The 20,658-nt window shown below is 37.3% G+C and overlaps 3 protein-coding genes across 5 annotated transcripts; 2 read left to right on the top strand and 1 right to left on the bottom strand.

The window, feature by feature from the left end:
- Positions 1-746: 746 nt before the first annotated feature.
- On the top strand, positions 747-3,087 carry LOC127941979 (high choriolytic enzyme 1). The gene is made up of 8 exons (XM_052537480.1): positions 747-770; positions 1,185-1,241; positions 1,517-1,687; positions 1,769-1,886; positions 2,173-2,351; positions 2,488-2,569; positions 2,658-2,785; positions 2,902-3,087. Exons 3-8 carry the CDS (start codon positions 1,528-1,530, stop codon positions 2,907-2,909), a joined length of 675 nt encoding a protein of 224 aa, XP_052393440.1. The 5' UTR covers positions 747-770; positions 1,185-1,241; positions 1,517-1,527; the 3' UTR covers positions 2,910-3,087.
- Positions 3,088-3,863: 776 nt separating this feature from the next.
- On the bottom strand, positions 3,864-18,759 carry LOC127941974 (potassium channel subfamily K member 4-like). Of its 3 annotated transcripts, none has more exons than XM_052537474.1 (8): positions 18,665-18,759; positions 10,061-10,163; positions 9,628-9,889; positions 8,785-8,899; positions 8,476-8,636; positions 6,696-6,882; positions 5,673-5,806; positions 3,864-5,343 (listed from the first exon to the last, which is right to left on the bottom strand). In XM_052537474.1, exons 3-8 carry the CDS (start codon positions 9,814-9,816, stop codon positions 4,714-4,716), a joined length of 1,416 nt encoding a protein of 471 aa, XP_052393434.1. In that variant the 5' UTR covers positions 9,817-9,889; positions 10,061-10,163; positions 18,665-18,759; the 3' UTR covers positions 3,864-4,713. The 3 variants fall into 3 exon arrangements, with proteins under 3 accessions (XP_052393434.1, XP_052393432.1, XP_052393433.1); XM_052537472.1 differs by lacking the exon at positions 18,665-18,759 and adding an exon at positions 13,553-13,785; XM_052537473.1 differs by lacking the exon at positions 18,665-18,759 and adding an exon at positions 13,580-13,785.
- On the top strand, positions 17,734-20,475 carry LOC127941980 (protein RD3). Its single transcript, XM_052537481.1, has 3 exons — positions 17,734-18,517; positions 18,673-18,968; positions 19,949-20,475. Exons 2-3 carry the CDS (start codon positions 18,673-18,675, stop codon positions 20,268-20,270), a joined length of 618 nt encoding a protein of 205 aa, XP_052393441.1. The 5' UTR covers positions 17,734-18,517; the 3' UTR covers positions 20,271-20,475.
- Positions 20,476-20,658: the final 183 nt, after the last annotated feature.

Raw genomic sequence — 20,658 nt, 5'->3', positions numbered from 1 at the left:
GGAGCACTGATCAGCTATCACTGTATCATGCCTTTATTATTTTTTTTGTTGTTGTTTATTTTTGTGACTAAGTTTCCTAGGGTTGGAAACTCGGCTGCATATGATCACCATGGCCAAAACTATAAACTATACAAAAATCGCACCTTTGGAAGACATCAGTCAGCATTTGAACCTTCCTGTGTGTGTTGAATTTTTTCGTATCAACGCATTATTCAAGTAAACTCCAAGTCAATACCTGCATTTAAAGTTGTAATCCGACAAAGGACGCTGCCAATCAGTATAATTTACCTGGTCTCTCTTGGTTAAGCCTGAAGTAGGCCTACATCACCGTCTCCTCCGGTCTGATTTAACACGCACCGAAGTGAACGCACTTTGGAACACTGCTTTCGTGTAGTAGGCTAAATGCTGCTCCAGCTGAAAGCACGTGCTGGAGCTTTAATAGTAATCACAGAACGTCTTTTTGATGAGATACACCTGACAATCACATTGACTAATCGTGCCGCACTTACAAATACTGGACACGCCCAGATGTCTTCTATAGAAGAAAGTCTTCTACTTGATCCTCACACAGAGCCACTCTATGGTCAAAGTCTTTTTTGAGACGAACTTGGGGGGGAAATGGCCTGTATATTGTTTTTCTCCTCGGCTGTGCTGTTGAACTTCTCTGGAGCTCGTCCTTTGGTAAGAGATTCAGCTCTCAGATTTGAGCATCCTTCCCTCATTCGCTCATTCACTGTGTGTCCTATTTTTTTTTCAACAGGCTGATCAAGGTGAGTTTCTATTCAACCCTCATGTGTTCTTCAAAATGGGTAGAACCGTGCTGTTTTACTCGGATAAGATGAATTCATGTAGCTCTTTATTCAAGTTGCCTCGTTTACTCGAGTGGCGTGAAATATTTTTAACCGCAAAATTCCCCAAATACGTCCACCTGTGTAATCTTGATCCTATTCCAAATGGCAATCATTATAATGCAACCAAAGTTAAATTTATTATATATAATTTTTTTTTTTTTTTTTTTTGAGGAAAACTTAATGACTTCCTAAGTCTTTAATTAATTTGTCACATGATCGACGCAATTAACACCGTTCATGAATGACCAACCAATAACTCCTGCGATATTTGGTTCCTAAGTACCAGGATTAAGAAACACTCATTAATACTTAATATTGCTATTCTTTCTTCAGCTGTCCAGTCGAGTACTGGTGTGGATCTATTCTCTCAAATTCTGGAGGCAAACAAAGGTAATGGTTATTTACTACTTGATTATAACAATGACTCAAACAAAAACTCAATTTTGGATTTGTGGCACATAACTGCACTGAGGGACCACATAACGTGTCTTTCATCATGTTTGTCAACTGCATAAAATGTATGATGAGGTACAGGTCTCGGGTGGGGTGTTAACCGTAAGCCCTATTATAAATGCCAATGGTTCTTTGTAACTTTTCTTAACATTTATATAAATTCTAAAAAGGACATTAGTTCGTAACTGATGTTAACTGTGTTTTTAATTCAGAGGTCAGTGACATGCTTTCTGAGGGAGATATAGTTGTATCTGCATCCGCATCCAAGAAAGCCATGACCAATTCCATGACTGGTGCCATGAGCACTGTAAATGGCTACAGCGGCTGGCCAAAGTCCCCATCTGGATGGGTTGTAGTGCCATATACCATTTCTAACGACTACTGTGAGTGATTTTTTTTTTTTTTAAATCCACTTATTTCTGCATCAACATCCAATAACTTGCATAATTTTGTGTTCATGACAGCTGATTATCAGAGGATGGTGATTGAAAGTGCAATGAAGAGCATCACCTCTAAAACCTGTGTCCATTTTTTGCCACGCACTAATGAAGTGGACTACATCAGCATTGAGAATCTAGGAGGGTGAGCTTGATCACACCTGAATAATAAATCTACTCGTACCTCCCTAATAAATGTACATGTACCCGAATGCCCTTCAATGGTTTAAGGTCAGGAAGATGTTGCTTAAAAGATATGGTTTTTACAAGGATGCTTTAAACGGAGCAAAAATGACCATAAAGACGTTATAAAGTTTCTTCAATTCTGAATTAATAATATAGCAGTTTTTTCCTTTTTTAGGTGTTTTGGTGTGGGTCTTTTTTTTTTTTTTTTGTTAAATTTCACTTCTTTTGGATGCATTTCTTTACAGCTGCTCATCTACTGTAGGGAGAGCTGGAGGTGTACAGCAGTTGTCTCTGTCTGTGGACGGCTGTATTTATTATGGGATTGTTGAGCATGAGCTCATCCATTCTCTGGGGTTCAGCCACGAACACACCAGGAGTGACCGAGACAAGTACATCTGGATCAACTGGCAGAATGTTCCAGAAGGTTGTGTGTGTGTGTGGTGTGAGAGAGAGCGAGCGAATGTGGACTAGTCTCATTCTATAGTGGTTTTTAAAAACAATCTTTATTTTATCGCAATGAAAACCTCAGTGCCAATGAACACTTGTTTGCCCTTACACAGCATCTTCATACAACTTTCAGATAAAGGACACCGATACTCTGAATACCCCTTATGACTACAACTCAATCATGCATTATGGAAGGTAAAGCTTCACCCATATTACGTTTCCATGCTTCAGTATGGATATAAGTACATCCTGAAAGGAATTCACTCTCGCCCTTCATCTGCAGGTCAGCCTTTGCCATACAATCTGGCTTGGAAACAATCGTTCCAATTCCTAACCCTTTAGTACAGATTGGGCAGAGGCAGGAATTGTCTGCCATTGACATTCAGCGAATCAACCAGCTCTATGAATGTGGTGAGCTCATTACACCCATGTGTTCTATTTTAAATGGCATTTAGGACCAAAATGACCGTACAAAAGTACTACAAATCTGAGTTTTTTTTTTTTTTTTTTTTAAATGATACCTGCAGGTTTTTAAAGTGAAGGCTGAAGATGAAACCCCAGTGAGATACAGACTGTGACCAGAATTATTACAGTACTGCATAACCAAAGTACATCTCTCCCTTCCTTCCCTTTGTCTGTAACTTGACCACGTAAGTGTAATTGACTGATTGCAGTGCTGAATTGCAATAAACCTTGTTATGGGTCAGTCCTGATATGGTTTCCTGTTAGTTCCTAGCAGGGCTGAACTTTGAGTTACTTGATGAGTTAAGGGAAAATACTCTCACCACACTCGATGCAGATTTCCTGTTCGCATGTACACGATACCAATGCCTGTTTCTGCCTCAGTAAAAAGTTATAAATTAAAGTGACAACAGTGAGATTTTAAAGTCACAATTACATTATGTAGGGCAAAATATAAGTTGTGACATAATGGTTATATTAATAACACAATTGAGTCGCAAAAGTCCCATTGTGTTAGTTTTAATGTAGGATTAACACCTACTGGTTGAACATGGTATTGTGGTCCAAATTCAAAATATTGGGGGGGGGGGGGGTGGGGTTCTTAAAAACCTGGCCCTTCAGATGCCACATTGACAACACTAACAGGAACTTGCACACCTGAGGAAGAATGAAGTTAAGTATGCCATGTTTTCTGCCAACTGGCAACCCGGGCTGCCGAAATACAATCAAGTTAACTGGCAGTGGTCAAGTTTCACAAACCAAAAGCAACATTCTAGCTCGGAACACATTTTCAAAGAAGTATTATTATTATTATTATTAGTACTTTTTTTTTTTCTCAATATACAAGTATGCTAACTTGGCAAGTTTCTTAAATCTCTGCAGATGTATGGTATTTTTACTCTCTTAGTGGAGTCAAAAACTTACAACATCTTTTAAGATGATGGTTTAAAATAAGTTTGATTCCATTGACAAATAATTGCAACTGTAATGTGACACTTAAAAAAATGATCACACTTTCAAGATATGGTAGTTGTGAGCTATAAGTTGCATTTATGGTAAAGATGTAAAGCTGCAATTGTGACATGAGAACAAGTTACAATTAGCAATTATGGAATTTAGTCATAATTGCACATATCTATATAAAGTTATGACATGTGATATGAAGTATTTATCTGAAGCAAAGTTGCAGTTATGCAACAAAATTGTAATTACAGGAAAATGTGGCAACAAATATAAAAATATTAAGTCACAATTATGAGAAGTGCTTATATTGTGAGTGTAGTTTGTTATAAAGTTGCAAGATTGAGAAAACCTGGGAAATATTTACAACTCTGAGACAAAGTTGCAATTGAAGTTAAAATTAGTGGTACTTGTGTTACTGGTTATTTACCATTAATATGAAACCAATACATTTGAACTCAAGCAGTAAGCATCAATCGAGTTGGATTAGTAACAAGTTGTAATCCCTTTACTATTCTGATATTAGGAAAGTAGCAAAAGGCACATTGAAATCAAACATTTACTGATGGTCATTGCATCCATAAACAAATAAACCGGTCATGTGCAGTGGACGTCCAGAAGATGGCACTAAGTGTCTGGTCACCATGGCCTTCCTGCACATCAGGCCCCTATCTTATTACTCAATAAAAGTTCTTAAAAGTTCAAGAGGAGTCCAAGATTTGACCACACTTAAAACACACCCCACACCCTTTCATTTTATGCACATGGATAGTTTCTTATTTAGTTCCAATAAAATCTGAGAATGATGCCAGGTGCTTTCAGTAGAGCGCAGCATTTCCTAAAGCAAGCAACATTGCAAAACTTTATTCCAGAGAGGCTTTTCTGAGGAGCTACAAACCCCATGAACACCTTGACGCTCACAGCTTTGGCGTAGGTGGACCTTTCGGTCTAATGTCTCCATTTGGCTTTTTATTCTCTGGTTCATTTGGACTGGTTTTAGGAGTCTTGAGTTTCTGTTGATCCCTTCTCAAATGTCTCCTTTGACGTCTCCTTTTGCGCCTGTCTGTGGAAGCTGGGTTCGATTCTGGTAAATCCAGCAGGGGTTCCAGGTGAACCTTGCCACTCACTGCATCTGAAGACTCATCGATGTACGCAAGATTTTCCCCAAGGTAATCCAAGGGTTGAGAGAGGACGGGATCTTTGGGCTTGGCTCTGAGTTTTTCTTCTTTCACTGAATCTTTGCCCTTGTCACTAGCCCCTCCCTCCGGGACCCGGTCTGTTTGGGTTAACTCTGATTGGGACTCAGAGCTGCTTTCCGACTCATCCGATGAGCCAGAATAGGAGCTGGAGCCGGATTTGGATTCATTCTCCTCTTTGCCATCCTCTCCGGCTCTATCCTGACTGCCATCGTGTCTGTGGCGCCTGTGACGCCGCTTTCGCCTGGTGCGCTTGAAAGGATCTTCAAATTTTCCAGACATGTTGAAATCCACAGACATGTTCTGGATGTTCTGAGTCCAGTCTGAGGCATGTGCTCTTAACCCCTCCATCTGAGAGCAGAAAGTAGGGCAGGAGAAATGGAAAGGCTTGAGAGTTATGGAGAGATTTGTATGTCACCATGAACCGAATGATTGAAATTTGATACAGATTTTAGGTTAAAAGGAGCTGTGGAGATGAATTACAGGCATGAGGGGAAAAGGGAGGAAGGTTCATGAAGATAAGTGGGGCCGGAATTGAGAGAGAAGTTAAAAATCACATTTGAGTTGCAGTGTTGAGTTTGACCAGGGAGTCTGACCAGGCACTAACCTTATTCATAAACTGCTCAATACATTTGATTATAAAAAAATAATTGGATATCAAAATTGAATCTTTGACCTACCTCAGCTCGGGTTTTTTTGGTAAGAACAAGGATCCAATTCCCAATCATGGAAAGAATGGACACAAAGTAGGCCAATCCAAACAAAACCCAGAACCACACCAGAGGCTTGTACCAATGTTCTTGAATTGCATCACCTGATGGACAAGATTATAGTTATAATTATAGTTCACCCAAAAACGAAAATGGTTAATCAGGATAATTTGGTTCCAAACCAGATTGACTTTAGTTATTCTGTTGAACACAAAGGAAAATATTCTGAAGAATGTTACAGCTGTTTTTGTCCGTATTATGATAGTCAATATTACTCAAAAATTTTCAACCTCCAAGAAGGACTTAAAGGGTGCAGGAAACTAATTCAGTGAAAACATTTGAAAGGAACGTTTGATTAATGCAAGACAAAAATGGTGAGATAAACCTTAAATGTTTGGACAGGAACCAAATAGGTTTGACAGCATTTGATGTTTAAAGTTTGTGGCACCATATGTGTGCTAATCAATGTTTTGATTGTATTTGTGAGTAAATAAAAGTTTATTTTAAGGATAAAAATTATCATTTGAATTCAGACATCTTGGAGGATGGATTTTTTTTTTGAAAGCTCCGTTGACTTTCATAATATACACAAAAACAGCTGAAATATTCTTTAAAATATATTTGTTTTGTGTTCTCCGTAAGTCATACACATTTGGAACAACATTATTTTTCTTTTAAGCATGTTTCTTGGTAAATAGGGGTGAGATGTTGGATTCAATAATGGATTGGCAATAGTGGAATCGAGCCTTTGAAAAACAATCAACCCATTAAACACCCACCACAAGATGACTGCAGAGGTTTGTTTTTTAATGTTACAATTCATGAAAGAACGTACTAAGGTTAGATGAAGTCTTAGTCACTGTGGGTTAACATCTACTTGAGCAAAAAGACTAGATGTCTTAGTTTCAATCAATTTGATCATGAAATAAAGTGCAAGTTATTTATCATACTGTCGGAAGTGAGCAAACATTTCAGGATTTCACCCAGTGGTACCTGCAACATAGTCTCCAAAGCCCACTGTAGTGAGGGTGATGACTACAAAGTAGGCGGATTCTAGCCAATTCCAATTTTCGACTCTCTGGAAGACTAAAATGGGCACAAAGATGAAGAGAACACAGCCCAGCAGGATGGACAGCACAGCGGTGATGACACGTACAATGGTCGGGCTCACCTTCCACTTCTGAATGGAGAAAATAAAGAAGACTGAAGACAAATGTGCAGAAAGCTGGAAATTAATCATTGCAGCAAGGGTTTACAACACCTTGATATAGGAAAGTGTATGAAAGACTGTTTATAAAAAAAATAAACGTGATTAAAGGGTTAGTTCATCAAAAAACCAAAATTATGTTATATTAATAACTCACCCTCATGTCGTTCCAAACCAGTGAGACCTCTGTTTATCTTTGGAACACAGTTTAAGATATTTTAGATTTAGTCCCGAGAGCTCTCAGTCCCTCCATTGAAGCTGTATGTACGGTATACTGTCCATGTCCAGAAAGGTAAGAAAAACATCATCAAAGTAGTCCATGTGACATCAGAGGGTCAGTTAGAATTTGTTGAAGCATTGAAAATACATTTTGGTCCAAAAATAGCAAAAATTACGACTTTATTTATCATTGTCTTCTCTTCAGTGTCTGTTGTGAGAGAGAGTTCAAAACAAAGCAGTATGTGATATCTGGTTCGCGATCAAATCATTTGACGTAACCGGATCTTTTTGAACCAGTTCACAAAATTGAACTGAATCATTTTAAATGGTTTGCATTTACAATACGCATTAATCCACAAATGACTTAAGCTGTTAACTTTTTTAATGTGGCTGACACTCCCTCTCTGAGTTCAAACAAACCAATACCCCGGAGTAATTCATTTACTCAAACAGTACACTGACTGAGCTGCTGTGAAGAGAAAACTGAAGATAAACACCGAGCTGAGCCAGATAATGAACAAAAGATGATGATACTGCACATGTGTGATTCAGCGTGAAGCAGACTGACAAACAGAGTGTTATGAGCGCGGGTAAACCAAAGGCTTGAATGAAGGGCAATGACGCCATTACGTCGAGCCCAAAAGAACTGGTGAACTGTTTTCTTCAACTGATTTTTGAATCGAACTCTCAAAAAGAACTACTGGCGATCCGAAAATGATGAGTCAATCTTTTGTTCATTACTCGGCTCGGCTTGGTGTTCATCTTCAGTTGTCTCTTCACAGCAGTTCAGTCAGTGTACTGTTTGAGTAAATGAATTACTCTGGGAACATCATAAGTCATTTGTGGATTAATGCGTATTGGAGACGCGAATTGTTTAAAACGATTCAGTTCGATTTGGTGAACTGGTTCAAAAAGATCCGGTTACATCGAATGATTCGTTCGCGAACCGGATATCACATACTGCTTTGTTTTGAACTCTCTCTCACAACAGACATGGAAGAGAAGAAAATGATGAATAAATTCGTAGTTTTTGCTATTTTTGGACCAAAATGTATTATTGATGCTTCAAAAAATTCTAACTGACCCTCTGATGTCACATGGACTACTTTGATGATGTTCTGGACATGGACAGTGGACAGTGCACACACTTTCAATAGAGGGACTGAGAGCTCTCGGACTAAATCTAAAATATCTTAAACTGTGTTCCGAAGATCAACGGAGGTCTTACGGGTTTGGAATGACATAAGGGTAAGTTATTAATGACATAATTTTGGTTTTTCGATGAACTAACCCTTTAATGATTGTCTTGTAATGATTGAGGTTATGTTTGTCATCATCATGATTTACCCATAAAAGAGCTTCAACTTTAGCAATGGCCTTCCTCAGCGATGTCCCCAGATGGTCTCCTGCGGCAGCCAATAGAAATCCAAACAAAGGAATGCCAAACAGCGTATAGCAGATACAGAAGAGCTGTCCCCACTTAGTCTTTGGAGAAATGTTCCCATAACCTGGATCACAGACAAACACTTGCTGTGATCTGATGGCAGATATTTTTAGACATCGCACAGTGCCAATGATCCCCAGAATGCAGAGGCCAGGCTAGGCTCTAGCTTTAACATGCAGGTGTGTTCAGCCAGTGATGTGGCAGTCCCATACCAATGGTGGTGACAATGGTGCCACAGAAGAAGAAAGCGCTGGCCAGGTCCCAACTGGTGCTGAATGTGGTATTACTTTTGGGGTCAACTCCAACCCTGACAGCTTCGGTCAGCACCTGTATAGAGACAATGGAGTATAGGGAAAAACATTAGATATTAAAAACAGGTTGACTTAACATGATACAAGCTAATGTTGCAAGGCAGTTGAATAACAGTTTTCTTAAAGATGCATTATTGAATATTGACAGCTAGTGGTTGTAATGGGCACTGCAGTCCAAATTTAAACTGCCTCTGATCATAGAACTTTTAGGTTGTGTAGAATCTGCAAGCACACATTTCAAAGTATATGGCTGTAGCATTGTTTTTCAGAGTCACAAGTATGTCATATTGTGGTATTTTTATGCTCTAGTACAGTCAGAACATTACATATAGCACCTTAAAGCAAACAGTTTACTTCTAGGACTGATTGGTAACAATCTTTTGATTAATCTGTGGCTGGTTGCATAAAATACTAGACTAGTCTTACAAGTTAGTCATCATAAAATTTTTAAGTCAGTTGCATAAAAACATAGACTGATCTAATCTGAATCTAAAAATGAATCCAGACCAATTCCCCTTTGGCTAACTGTTAGTTGGTCAAACTAGTTCTGGAGACACAGTTTTAACAAGGAGGCTTTGTTTATGCAACTGTGTACCAATATAAAGAATACTGATCAGGATCTGGAATAACATGTTTTTTTGTTGTTGTTTTTTTAGGTATATACAAAATGTAAATTTGGTTTTTAAAAATCTGATTAATCGGATATGAATCCGATGAATAATCATAACTTGCAACAATACTTACATCTATCAGATCCGTTAGATGCTTTGGGTCTACACATGTGTAGTTGCCCAAGAACTCCTGACGGGTTATTTGCAGCTTGTCATGTTGGCTTTCCTCATTTGGAGCCTCCAGGGCATTGAACACCAAAGCCCCCATCATCAAGTAAAGGAGCACCCCAATGAGGATGAATATAAGGGTGGAGCCATGCATGGCTGAACGTCTGCTGGAGTCTGTCCGTTTCTTGTCCTTTCCACTGCTGGTAGCGTTCCTCTTGGGGGCAAGACTGCAAAACCAGCTGAATCCATTAAAGAGAGCTGCAAGCACTTCATGGTGAAAGCTTAAGTGTGACCACAAATTAACTTTACAGAAGATTTTGGTTTAACCCATTAAAGCTGCAATATTGTTGGTCTACAGCTTTCAGAATTTAAACCTAATACAATGTTCAGCCACAAACCTGTCCCTTTCCTCCTTGCGTTTCCGGCTTATCCAGCTCCGTCTGTGACAGTTGCTAGAGTCTTTGGATCTGTATCCTCATGGAAACACTTCGTCCTAGTGATCTGATTAAGGTGAGGGGACAAGTGTTTTAGGAATTTAAATGAAACTTGTAAAAAAAAAAAAAAAAAAAAAAAAAACTTGATTGGACAAAATAATGTGTTAACATTTGAAAAAAGGCAATATTTCTTTAAGGTGTTTTACCACCATTTGCCTTTAGTTTCCAATCTTCTTAGAATAGATTAATACAACTTTTGAATAGTCTCCACTTGACTGTCATCTAACTGAACATCTACCAATCGTTTCAGAGATGTTAAGGAGGGAATCTTCTCTCCTAGACCGCCCGCAGTGGTTTGATAATATTCAAGTCAGGTGATCGATTTGACCAGGGAAGATGTTTGAGCTTTAACAGACCAGGTTTTATGATCTTTCAGTTTTAGCTCATTCATGGATGTTGACTTAGTGGTTGGTTAGTGAGGAAACGGGGTCCTCAAATACTGAAGTTTGCTGTATAGTTTGGACCCAGTCCTTCTTAGTGATCCCTGGTCCCTATCATTCACTTTCAGTTTTAACCACTATTCTTCGTCCCTGAAGTCTTGCCTGCTGTTGTTCTTAAGACACTAACCAATCAGGCTGTTGAGGTTACAGACGCTCCTGCTAAATGGGCTCCCATGATTCGCCTTTTCTGGAAGTCTGACAACTCAACCATTTCACCCACGGCTTGTACTAAACTCTGAACACAGCTTATACTACACTGCTATACAAGCTCAAGAATATAGAAGACTAAAGGATAATTAACAGACAATCACAAGGTTTTTTTTTTCACTATAGCCTACACACAATATAAACCTCTATAATAATGGTGTTCACATTATTTGTCCAAGACCTGTAGGTTTTTTTTTTAATTATTATTATTTGACCAATATACATTTCCAAGAGCCCTTCCTGAATATATTTATAACTTTATTTATTTTAAAGTTGCAAATCCCAAACTTTTAAAAGGCAGTGTACATGTTGTTGTTTTTATAAATTCCTGGATTCTGATTGGTCAGCAGCTGTGTTTTATTCACGATACAGCACAGCTATGACTGCTTCACCCAACCTGTGTATCACTGAGCAACACCCTTAGCAACCAACCTTGGCAACATAAACAATCAATAATTTTTGGTTTTAATATTTTTTATTGTGTTGAAACCTTTTTTTCCGCTTTGCGTCGTGCCTAACAATGCCCTTCAGCCGTGATTTATTCACGATACAGCACGGCCTCTCGTACCTTATTGCTTACATAAACCACGCATTAATTATAGAAGTCTATTTAAAGTCCTTTTGATGATTTAAAGGACTTTGGCGACACACTGTCAAGACATAAAACATATAAAGTCCTGGTACCCAATGTGAAACTGCTCTGAATGCTTTCCTAACTTTAAACAAATGTATTTTTGGCTTTCAGTGGACAGTTATACTGACAGGAATCACACCGAGGGCCAGGTGGCTCCTGTCAGGTCACAAAGGTTGCAACTTCAATCATGTTGCGAAACAAAACTCATCTGTCCTCTGTTATTTACACTCTCAGAAAAAAGTAAAAAAAAAAAAGTTATTACTGGGGCAGAACCTTTTCAAAAGGCACGCCTTTGTACCTAAATAGTCCATATTGGTACCTTAAAGGTACATATGTGACCCTGGACCACAAAACCAGTCTTTAGTGTCAGTTATCAATAATTTTGACCCATGCTATGTTTTATTGGCTATTGCTAAAAACATACCCCAGCTACTTAAGACTGGTTTTGTGGTCCAGGTTCACATATTAGTACCTAAAGTGTACATATTTGTACCTAAAAGGTATAAAAGTGAACCTTTTGAAAAAGGTACCGCCCCAGTTACTGATTTTTTTCCGATAGTGTACTGAGTAACAACATCAGACATTTACCAGCTGTTAGACAAACAAAGCCTTATAAACAGGACAAAGAGGGGAATTTGGGACACGAGGACTCATAGATTCAATCTCAGTACGATTCTAAAGATGATTCTTGTCAATACTGAAGATGAGCTCTAAATGTGAACTATATGCAATCAAATTACAGAAAGTGAGAGTAAGAAGCACTTACAGCCAATGAAAGATGTGTTAGCTGTCAATACAATATGTGAAGGAATAGTATCATGAATAAGAATTATAGCTGAGCAGTTATTGCTTATTATAAAGAAATTTGTGGAGGTTGGCCAGCTTTTTATTGGTCATAGAGAACTGTGTGAGAAATCAGATCAGGCACATAGGCCTCTTTAGTTGTATTTCCACATTATATGGGGTAAGTTGTCACATTAATATATAAACGTAATATATAAATATTTATCAATTACAAAAAATACAAAAATTAATTAACAAAACGTTCATTGAACCATGGGTGTGTAAATTGGTGTTGTGTTGATGTTTCAATTCTTTTAATTATACACACACACACATATATTGTATAACTTGTATTAAAAAATTATCAAATAATAATAATAAAAAAAAGGTTTCAAACAATAAACATGAATTTAATAATTAAATTGTATACATTTAAAAACACTTGTGACAGTCTTCTCTGACCTGGGATTTATGGAAAATACAGTTTAACTGTTAAGATCTGAGAAATCTGGTGATATAAAGATTTACACTTTAATTTGGAAGACATAACTTGCTAAAAACATTATCATTTGTGATGGATTTGAAAACTAATAAACAAAACCAAAGCTAGAGAAAACATTTCTTATAGTCTGTGTGAGAAAGTCACATGTTGTGCGACCAAATTATTTTGCAGTTCTCATATTTTTATTTTATAGTATGAAGAGATATGTGTAATGCTATACGCTGTGAGTTCTATTGAGGACAGCATTTGTGTATTTACGAGTGTATGACTAACTCATGTGCGTGCGAATGTGTGTGTGCGTGTGTGAGATCTGAGAAGCTCCAAATGCCAGGAGACTGAAATGTCTGTGGCAGTTATTGGGTTTAGAGTTTGTTTCAGAGCTCAGGAGGATCTGCTGACTGCATAGTCGCAAGCTCACTATAAAAAGTGGTTTGGTGAACCAGCAAATATAAAGACATTCAGGAAATTAGATCTACTAATTAATCAAACAAAGCCGATCTTCCCAAAATATACATCGACTGAAAGCACACAAGTCTAAGATTTCACTGCATGAATGTCCAACTTTCAAGTATTTACACCTCATTTTACTTGTAGAGACATGCATTATTGCTATTTGATGGGACTCAGTACACTAAACTTATAACCTAATATCTGAATTTCCATGCACAGTAACTTAAAATATACCCAAAAGACAGCAGTAATAAGTCACTTGGTCCGAAACTTCCAAACAGACCATCACAGGACATAATGAACTTCCATGCAGGACCGTGGCACCAACAATGCAAACATTAGCATTAAACTAACAAAATGAATCAGGAACAGATTCTTACACACAAGCTCTCAAGCCCATCTCCCACCTCAGAGCAGATGATCCGGCATATCCAGAGTGCTGCAGCCGCAACTGCAGGGTTCCTTCCAGAGGGTGTGTAAGTGTGTGTGTGTGTGTGTGTGTGTGAGAGAGAGATGGACAGAGACTGCTGCTGAGTGCCCAAGAATGAAAAGGTACTCAATCAGATGGAGGTAAGACTGAGAGAGTGAGTGTATACGAGACTACCAACATGTTTGTGGGCTTTGTCAGTGTGTGTGTTTGTGTGTGTATGTGGGAGAGGGTGGGATCAGTGAGACAGGGAAGGGCTACTACAGTAAAGGATGGAGAAAGAGAGGGAGGAAATGAAGAAAAAAAAGGGAAAGGGTGTGGTCGATGCAGAGATTCCGTGCTTGATCGGATAATTGGTCTTTCCCTTTGGATCATTAGTTTCCCAACTCAGTTTATTCCGGTTTAATGGGACGGTTCCGTTCCAGAGGAAGGTTTATGTTTTGCTTGGAAATGCCACTGAGGGGACAAAATGTGTGCATATCCTTTAAAAAAAAAAAAAAAAAAAAAAAAATTACCAATAAATCAATACATACTTACAATATATATATATATATATATATATATATATATATATATATATATATATATATATATATATATATATATATATATACTGTTTAACTGAATAAGAGTTTTTAATATTCAATTAATAATATACATGCTTAATTCATGTTTGTTCACTAGACATAAACAAATTTTAATTTATACTTTAATAATAATTAACAATAATAGTTTATACTTAAACTTTAATTCCTATATATTATATGTATATGCCTGTGTGGGTGTCTATATATATATATATATGTTTAACTAAATATATATTTTTTTATATTTATTAATATTCAAGTTCTACTACTATAATTAATTTAATTTTTACAATTATAAAATCGCTTAAAAATTTTCCAGCCTGATAAAATATTTTATTAGAATATTATACTATTAATGAATTAACATTTACCTAGATTAACAAATGCTGTTTGAAAAACAAAGATGAAAAAAAATCTGTTTGTGAGTACAGAAGTTAAAATCACAGTAGGCTTCTCTAGTCACTCCAGATATTATATTCCTCAGTATATTTCATTACCTCCCCTTTAATGCCTCTCATATCACTCTCTTTCTCTTTGAGTAGCTGATACATAGTAAACCATCTTTTCAGTCTACCTTCCCTTGCATTTTCTCACCTTCTATCTCACACTTCCCATATGTTCATATCAGTATCAGGGTGACATGTGATTCACGCAAATGCGCAGAACATTTTGGAAAGTGCAGCTGTAACATTGCAGACATTGCATGGCTCTCTTAGCTGTAGCCAGGAGCCACATGCTCTCGCTGCTCACAGCACAGACCTGGTGGGGATGTAGTTACACTTCGCATGACAGTCACACGTGACGACGAATCATTGTATGTGTATCACCACCTTTAATTGATTTTGTTTAGAATCATTATCAGTCTTGTCGAAAACAATGAAGTTTTTGTCTCTGAGATAGAAACGAGAGTTTGAAGCCAGAGGGGAAAACACTACGGTGGTGTAACAATAATATACTACAGCCATCACCAACAAGGCCATTACATAACCAGATAAGGAATCCATCAGTAACTCTATTATTTATGAAGATGTTTCATATTGCTGCTAATGCGTCTCCTGCAAAAAGGAAGCAACACCATCGCTGGCTCGTGCCCAAAACACCCCTCTTTACACCAAAAAGCTTGACATACAGGGTCACATCAGCAGCCAGAGACTGTGTTAACAAGTATGGGAAAGATTATCCCCCTGTGGGCACTGAAATAGCGCAATGAGCGAAGTGTAACATTAGCACTCATTTGGAGCTCATTCAACAGGCACCAATGTAATTAAATGGCTGCATTTGCAGGTTAACTGTCTATTTGTTGACAGTGATATCTTCACTCAAGTCAGTGAATGACAGTTTACAGGACTGCCTGAGACATTTTATCGTCAGTTCCTGTCTTTGCAGTAGGTACAAGAGGATCTCAACAAAAAAAAAAAAAAGATGAAAATGGTGGTTTCATTAATCTAATGCAGATGCCCACTAACACACTTGCCCTTTAAATTCAGGGTGTGATGTTACATCCAAAACACCATGCATGATTACCTTTGCCCTTTACTCGTATTTCTATATAAAAGACCTATTGATGTTTTTATATGATAGCATAAATTTAATATGGCTGATGGAATTGATGGTGCAATTAATATCCACACTATGTTTTATTGCAGTTCAAAATACACAAAATCTCTTTTGTTATTTTTGGTACATCTCAAGAATAGTTTTGACATAACCTTTGAGACATTGCTTTATATTTTGTTTATAAGGATGCAAAACAAATCAACAAATAACAGCATATACCATTTACTTTGACATCTGAGCAATGTTGTTTTATCATTGAGATGCTGTTGTAGTTTTTATTTTAAATTATTTTATTTGAATTACTATTAATATTTTCATATATATATATATATATATATATATATATATATATATATGTGTGTGTGTGTGTGTGTGTGTGTGTGTGTGTGTATGCATACATGTTATTATGTTGTTGTTGTTTTCATTTTCATTTTAGTTCAAGCTTACGTAGTTTTTATTATTATTTCATACTTTTTTTGTTATATTCTTGTTTTTAAATAAAAATAAATATGAATGTTTTCCCCTGTGATTTAATCATTCCTGCATCCCAGGATTAAACAGTGTAGTCATCTCTTTATCAGCACAAAGTTTGCAATTAACAGATGTAGCACTGCTGTTTACACTGGGCTAGGAGCCATCTGTGCTGAAGATGAAATACACTTTCACTCATTTTAACAAGACTTGGTACAGACATGCTTCAGGAAACACCATAAAGGTATAAAGGTCTTTTCCTCTCTTAGGGAGAATGATTTCTGCCCAACACACTTGAACAGTGTATAGCTAACAGCAAACATGCACCTCAGTACCAGTCACTGTGCTGCTCTGTCAAGTCTGACTTCTGTTTCTCAAGCACCTACATAGATATAGACCTCATATGCCATCTGACACATCTAGACCGGGAATTTGATTTATTTTGCATTCTCTAAATAGACTTTTATACCCTCTTTGATCCCTTAGTGTAATTTGCGAGAGAGGTTCTGGGTCACCTCCTCAAATTCTTGGCTGGGATCCACAAGCAGTGGAGGATTTTTATTTCTCAAAGGCAAGCCGGGATAAATCAGAGCCGCACCCTGAGCAGATGCATATGGGAGATTTATGGCGACAACATACTGGGGATAAATATAAAAAGTGATCAGGAAGGAAAGCATGTTTGCTTGTTATAAGTCTGGTGGAGACAATAATAAGGTTATGTGTAAAAGTTTAAAAAGGATTGTAAATAAAGGTATATATATATATGAATTACAGAGAAAATGTTGTTAAAGAAATGTTTAGAGAGATCACTTCTCTCTAAATAAGATCTGTCACTCATTCCATGACAGATTCATTCTTAAAAACACAGTCCCTTCCTGTCAGCTGAGAGTAAATGGGAAATCCATACTTTATAAAAACTTTCTTTTTTCTTGGGTTGAAGTTACCAGTTTCCTTACCCTAATGTATTTTGATATCATGTTCACGTTAGAGTCCACACTAAAACATTTAAAGATAAAATATGACAGAGACATACTAGCAACTGTAACTGTAGAAAGCAATGTGATAATGCCTTACAGAGGGTTTGAAGAACGGACGGGAGAGGAATCACTGGTTAAAAACATCAAAATTGATTGAAATCTAATGGAAGGGTATTTTAGCAGGAACTGAATTTGCAGGGATGGAAGCGGATGTGAAAAAAAAGCAGATGAGAATGAATGTGGATTGAATTTTGTATCCCATTAAGAAAAGCTTTTTAATAATAAACAAGCATTTTCATTGTGGTTTTTTTATATTATTTTTAGCAGTCAAGCAAAGCAAATCACTGCTATATGCACATTTTGAATAAGAAAATAATAATAAAAGCATTAAAAATAACTTTTTTTTTAAACCATGGTTAATTTAGAAGGGCTCCATTTCTTATCCATTAAAAACACACATTACTGGAATGTTCAGATATGACAGGAATATCAAAATCATTGGAAAAGATCGAGCTGAGTTGTCTTTTTTTCTAATTCCTATAGACTGAGAAACACACGCTGAGTGGCAGCTCTTCCCTGAACACCAGTACTTAAGAACTCTTACATTACACATTAATCTAATCCTAGCAATTTCCCTGGGCTTTCAACAAGAGTGAAGAGACAGGAGGCTAAAGAATAAAAGTAAGAAGTTCACTGTTATTAGGATCATAACAAGACGAGAAATTAAATCAATTTTAAACTTTGATCTCCAGCTTCTTCTGCTTGAAAGTCAAGTTCTGACAAATATTAGTATTACGTAATACTCCACAACTTCGGTCTCTTCCGCGTGAGGGAAATGGAATGGACCCGTCTGAAACATGAGAACAGCAAAGCTTTTGTATTTCTCTGTTACTAATCTGATTTCATCTCATTTTGTTCACCTAAAAGGACAGCAGGGGGCCTTGCCAGTGTTTATTGAGACAGGATTGGGATCTAATTCGATGTTGTGTAACCCTTAAAAGAAATAATCCTATTAATACAGAATACTTCATCAGAATGACTAAGCTAGACATCCACCAGCACAGTTTGCTTACAGATTGGTTTGTTTGGAAGGATAATTTACTTTGACTAAATTGTTTTTTCCTTTCCAAGTGATGAACGTCTGAAATGAAGATCTTCTGTAGATAATAATCATAAGGGATTATCTTTAGCTCTTTATCTGGTGTTGAGAAGGACAACTAACTGCCATGTGGTAAATACACGTGTGGTCCTACGTAAATATTTCAGACTAATTTGATGGAAAGGCCCAGTGGGAATATAACCAACCCCTTGTATGTCTAGGAGAAGGTAAGTGCCATAAACCTTGAACCATATATCTTTTATAATTTATGACATATTGTGGGACTAGAGTAGGCCTTGTTTTTTAAATTGATGTGTTTTGGTGCACAATAATCACTGTATATTTGGTTTATCATTCACTTACACGTTCTTTACCATTTCAGATGTTCCTCTGGTCATCAGTGTTTTCCAAGGAACCCCAGGTTCCTGGTCAGCGCTCGCCTGAGGAGCTGGTAACTAACATGTTGATGTTGGAGCTGGGCTCTTTGGTGAAGCGCACTGAGCGCCTCCGCCAGGAGAGGACGACGGAGAACCGCAGGCGCAGCTCCAGTGTGGATTACAGCTGGCTGGCTGCACCTCCACAGAAGTCCTCCTATGAGATTCCAGCTGGGGAGATACTGGAGCTTCAGGACCTGTGTGCCAAGGTCTCTCCCTCACAGTGCGGTCCCCTCGTTCTCAGGTAGGCCTGTGTCAGTAGTAGGCTAGACTGTGGCTAACAATGCTAGATCTCAGAGACAGCAACATACTGTTACTTTAAGTGGAGTCGATTTTTAAAAATAAAATTCTGTCCGTAAATCTGGGCGTGCAGTCAGTTAAAATGACATTTTTATTTTATTTTAATTTTTTTATGATTTTGATTAATTGTCTGCTTTTCGTTTAACTTACGACCCGCATTTTTGGCAACCTTGATGATGTAATGTTTAATGGACTTCATGTTGTCAATAGCAAAAAATTGAATATTTTCTTTGCATTTTGATATTAGTATGGTACAATATTCTTCTATTTAAATCAATGTAATAAACGAGTTAGGTCAAAAATAATCTAAACGTAATCAAAAAAGTAGTCTGATTACATTATCTTAAATATGTATATAATTGAAGTTACAATCAAAAATCACATTGGAATGCAACAAAGTGATTTTCTTTTTTTACTGAAATGTAACAAAATTCAACAGCCTAACTTTTTTATATTAACCTTCCCTAATAAGGGGCACAACATGAAAACACATAAGAAAATTTTTTATAAAAAATAAAAATAAAAATAAAATAAAAATTGATCAAGTGTTCTGCAACTACCTCTTAACTGATTTTAATGGGCAGTGATGTCGATTTTTATAGCAGAGGCCTTTTTTTGCCACCAAGTTATTTAGGCAGAAAGTGACCTAATAGTTTTTTTTTCTTCTTCTTAATTTTGAACAGTATATCTATCGTTTTAAATTCTACTATTTAAAAACAGGTCAACATTTTTGTCAAATCCTTTCCATGGAAAGATCTATGTATGTTTTAAACCACTCAAAAGTTTGCCACCGTCAGCTAGCTAAGGCAAACTGCTTTAAAGTAACTTCAAAACATTCAGAGGAAATTGTATGGACAATAATGTTGGACAAATGCATGATTTAAACAAATCTATATCTTTGAGCAATAATCTACTTTTGTTTAGGCTGAGGAAAGAGGTGGTAGAGGTAGAGCCAGAGGTGAGCGAGGTGTCTCGTCTGTTCCGTTCTGTCCTGTGTAACTTCCTGGACGAGGCCGAGGAGGGTGAGGCCACACTTCAGAGAGCACTGAAGACTCGGACCAACCGCAGCAAGAGCATGTCTGTCATCAACCTGGGCTCACGGATCCGCATCAGACCGCTGTGGAGCAGAGTCACAGTCAGGCGTGACGCTGAGGAGGACGACGAGGATGAAGACAATATCCACAGAAACAGGAGGATCCGAAGCATGCCGGATATCAGTGTAGTGGAAGAAAGAGCGCTGACCTGAACAAGCTATGTTTGGAGTAGGAAACTCCAGGTACAAAGCTGGCATCCTAAGCTACCCTTAAATGGTACATATTAGTACTTTTTGAAAGGATACTGCCCCAGTGACAGTTTATAGCTTTTTACTAAGTGTGCAAAGGTTCTACTGATATTAATGGTTCTTCATGGGAACCATAGATGCTAATAAAGATCTCGCTGATTCATCATCATTAACCTTTTCTACTTTCCCCTTCCTTCAAATGTGGCGTTTTTATCAAATGCAAGAGTTAAACATAGTTTTAAAATGTCACTTTTCAATTATTTAAAAATAGTTTTAATTAACTTCATTAATTATCTTATGAGCGTTCATTAAACAGTAACTACATATGCTACGGTAAAAAAGAAAAACAGCA

The sequence above is a fragment of the Carassius gibelio genome, chromosome A21, assembly GCF_023724105.1.
Source record: "Carassius gibelio isolate Cgi1373 ecotype wild population from Czech Republic chromosome A21, carGib1.2-hapl.c, whole genome shotgun sequence".
Taxonomy (NCBI): domain Eukaryota; kingdom Metazoa; phylum Chordata; class Actinopteri; order Cypriniformes; family Cyprinidae; genus Carassius; species Carassius gibelio.
This window is presented reverse-complemented; position numbering and strand designations above follow the sequence as displayed.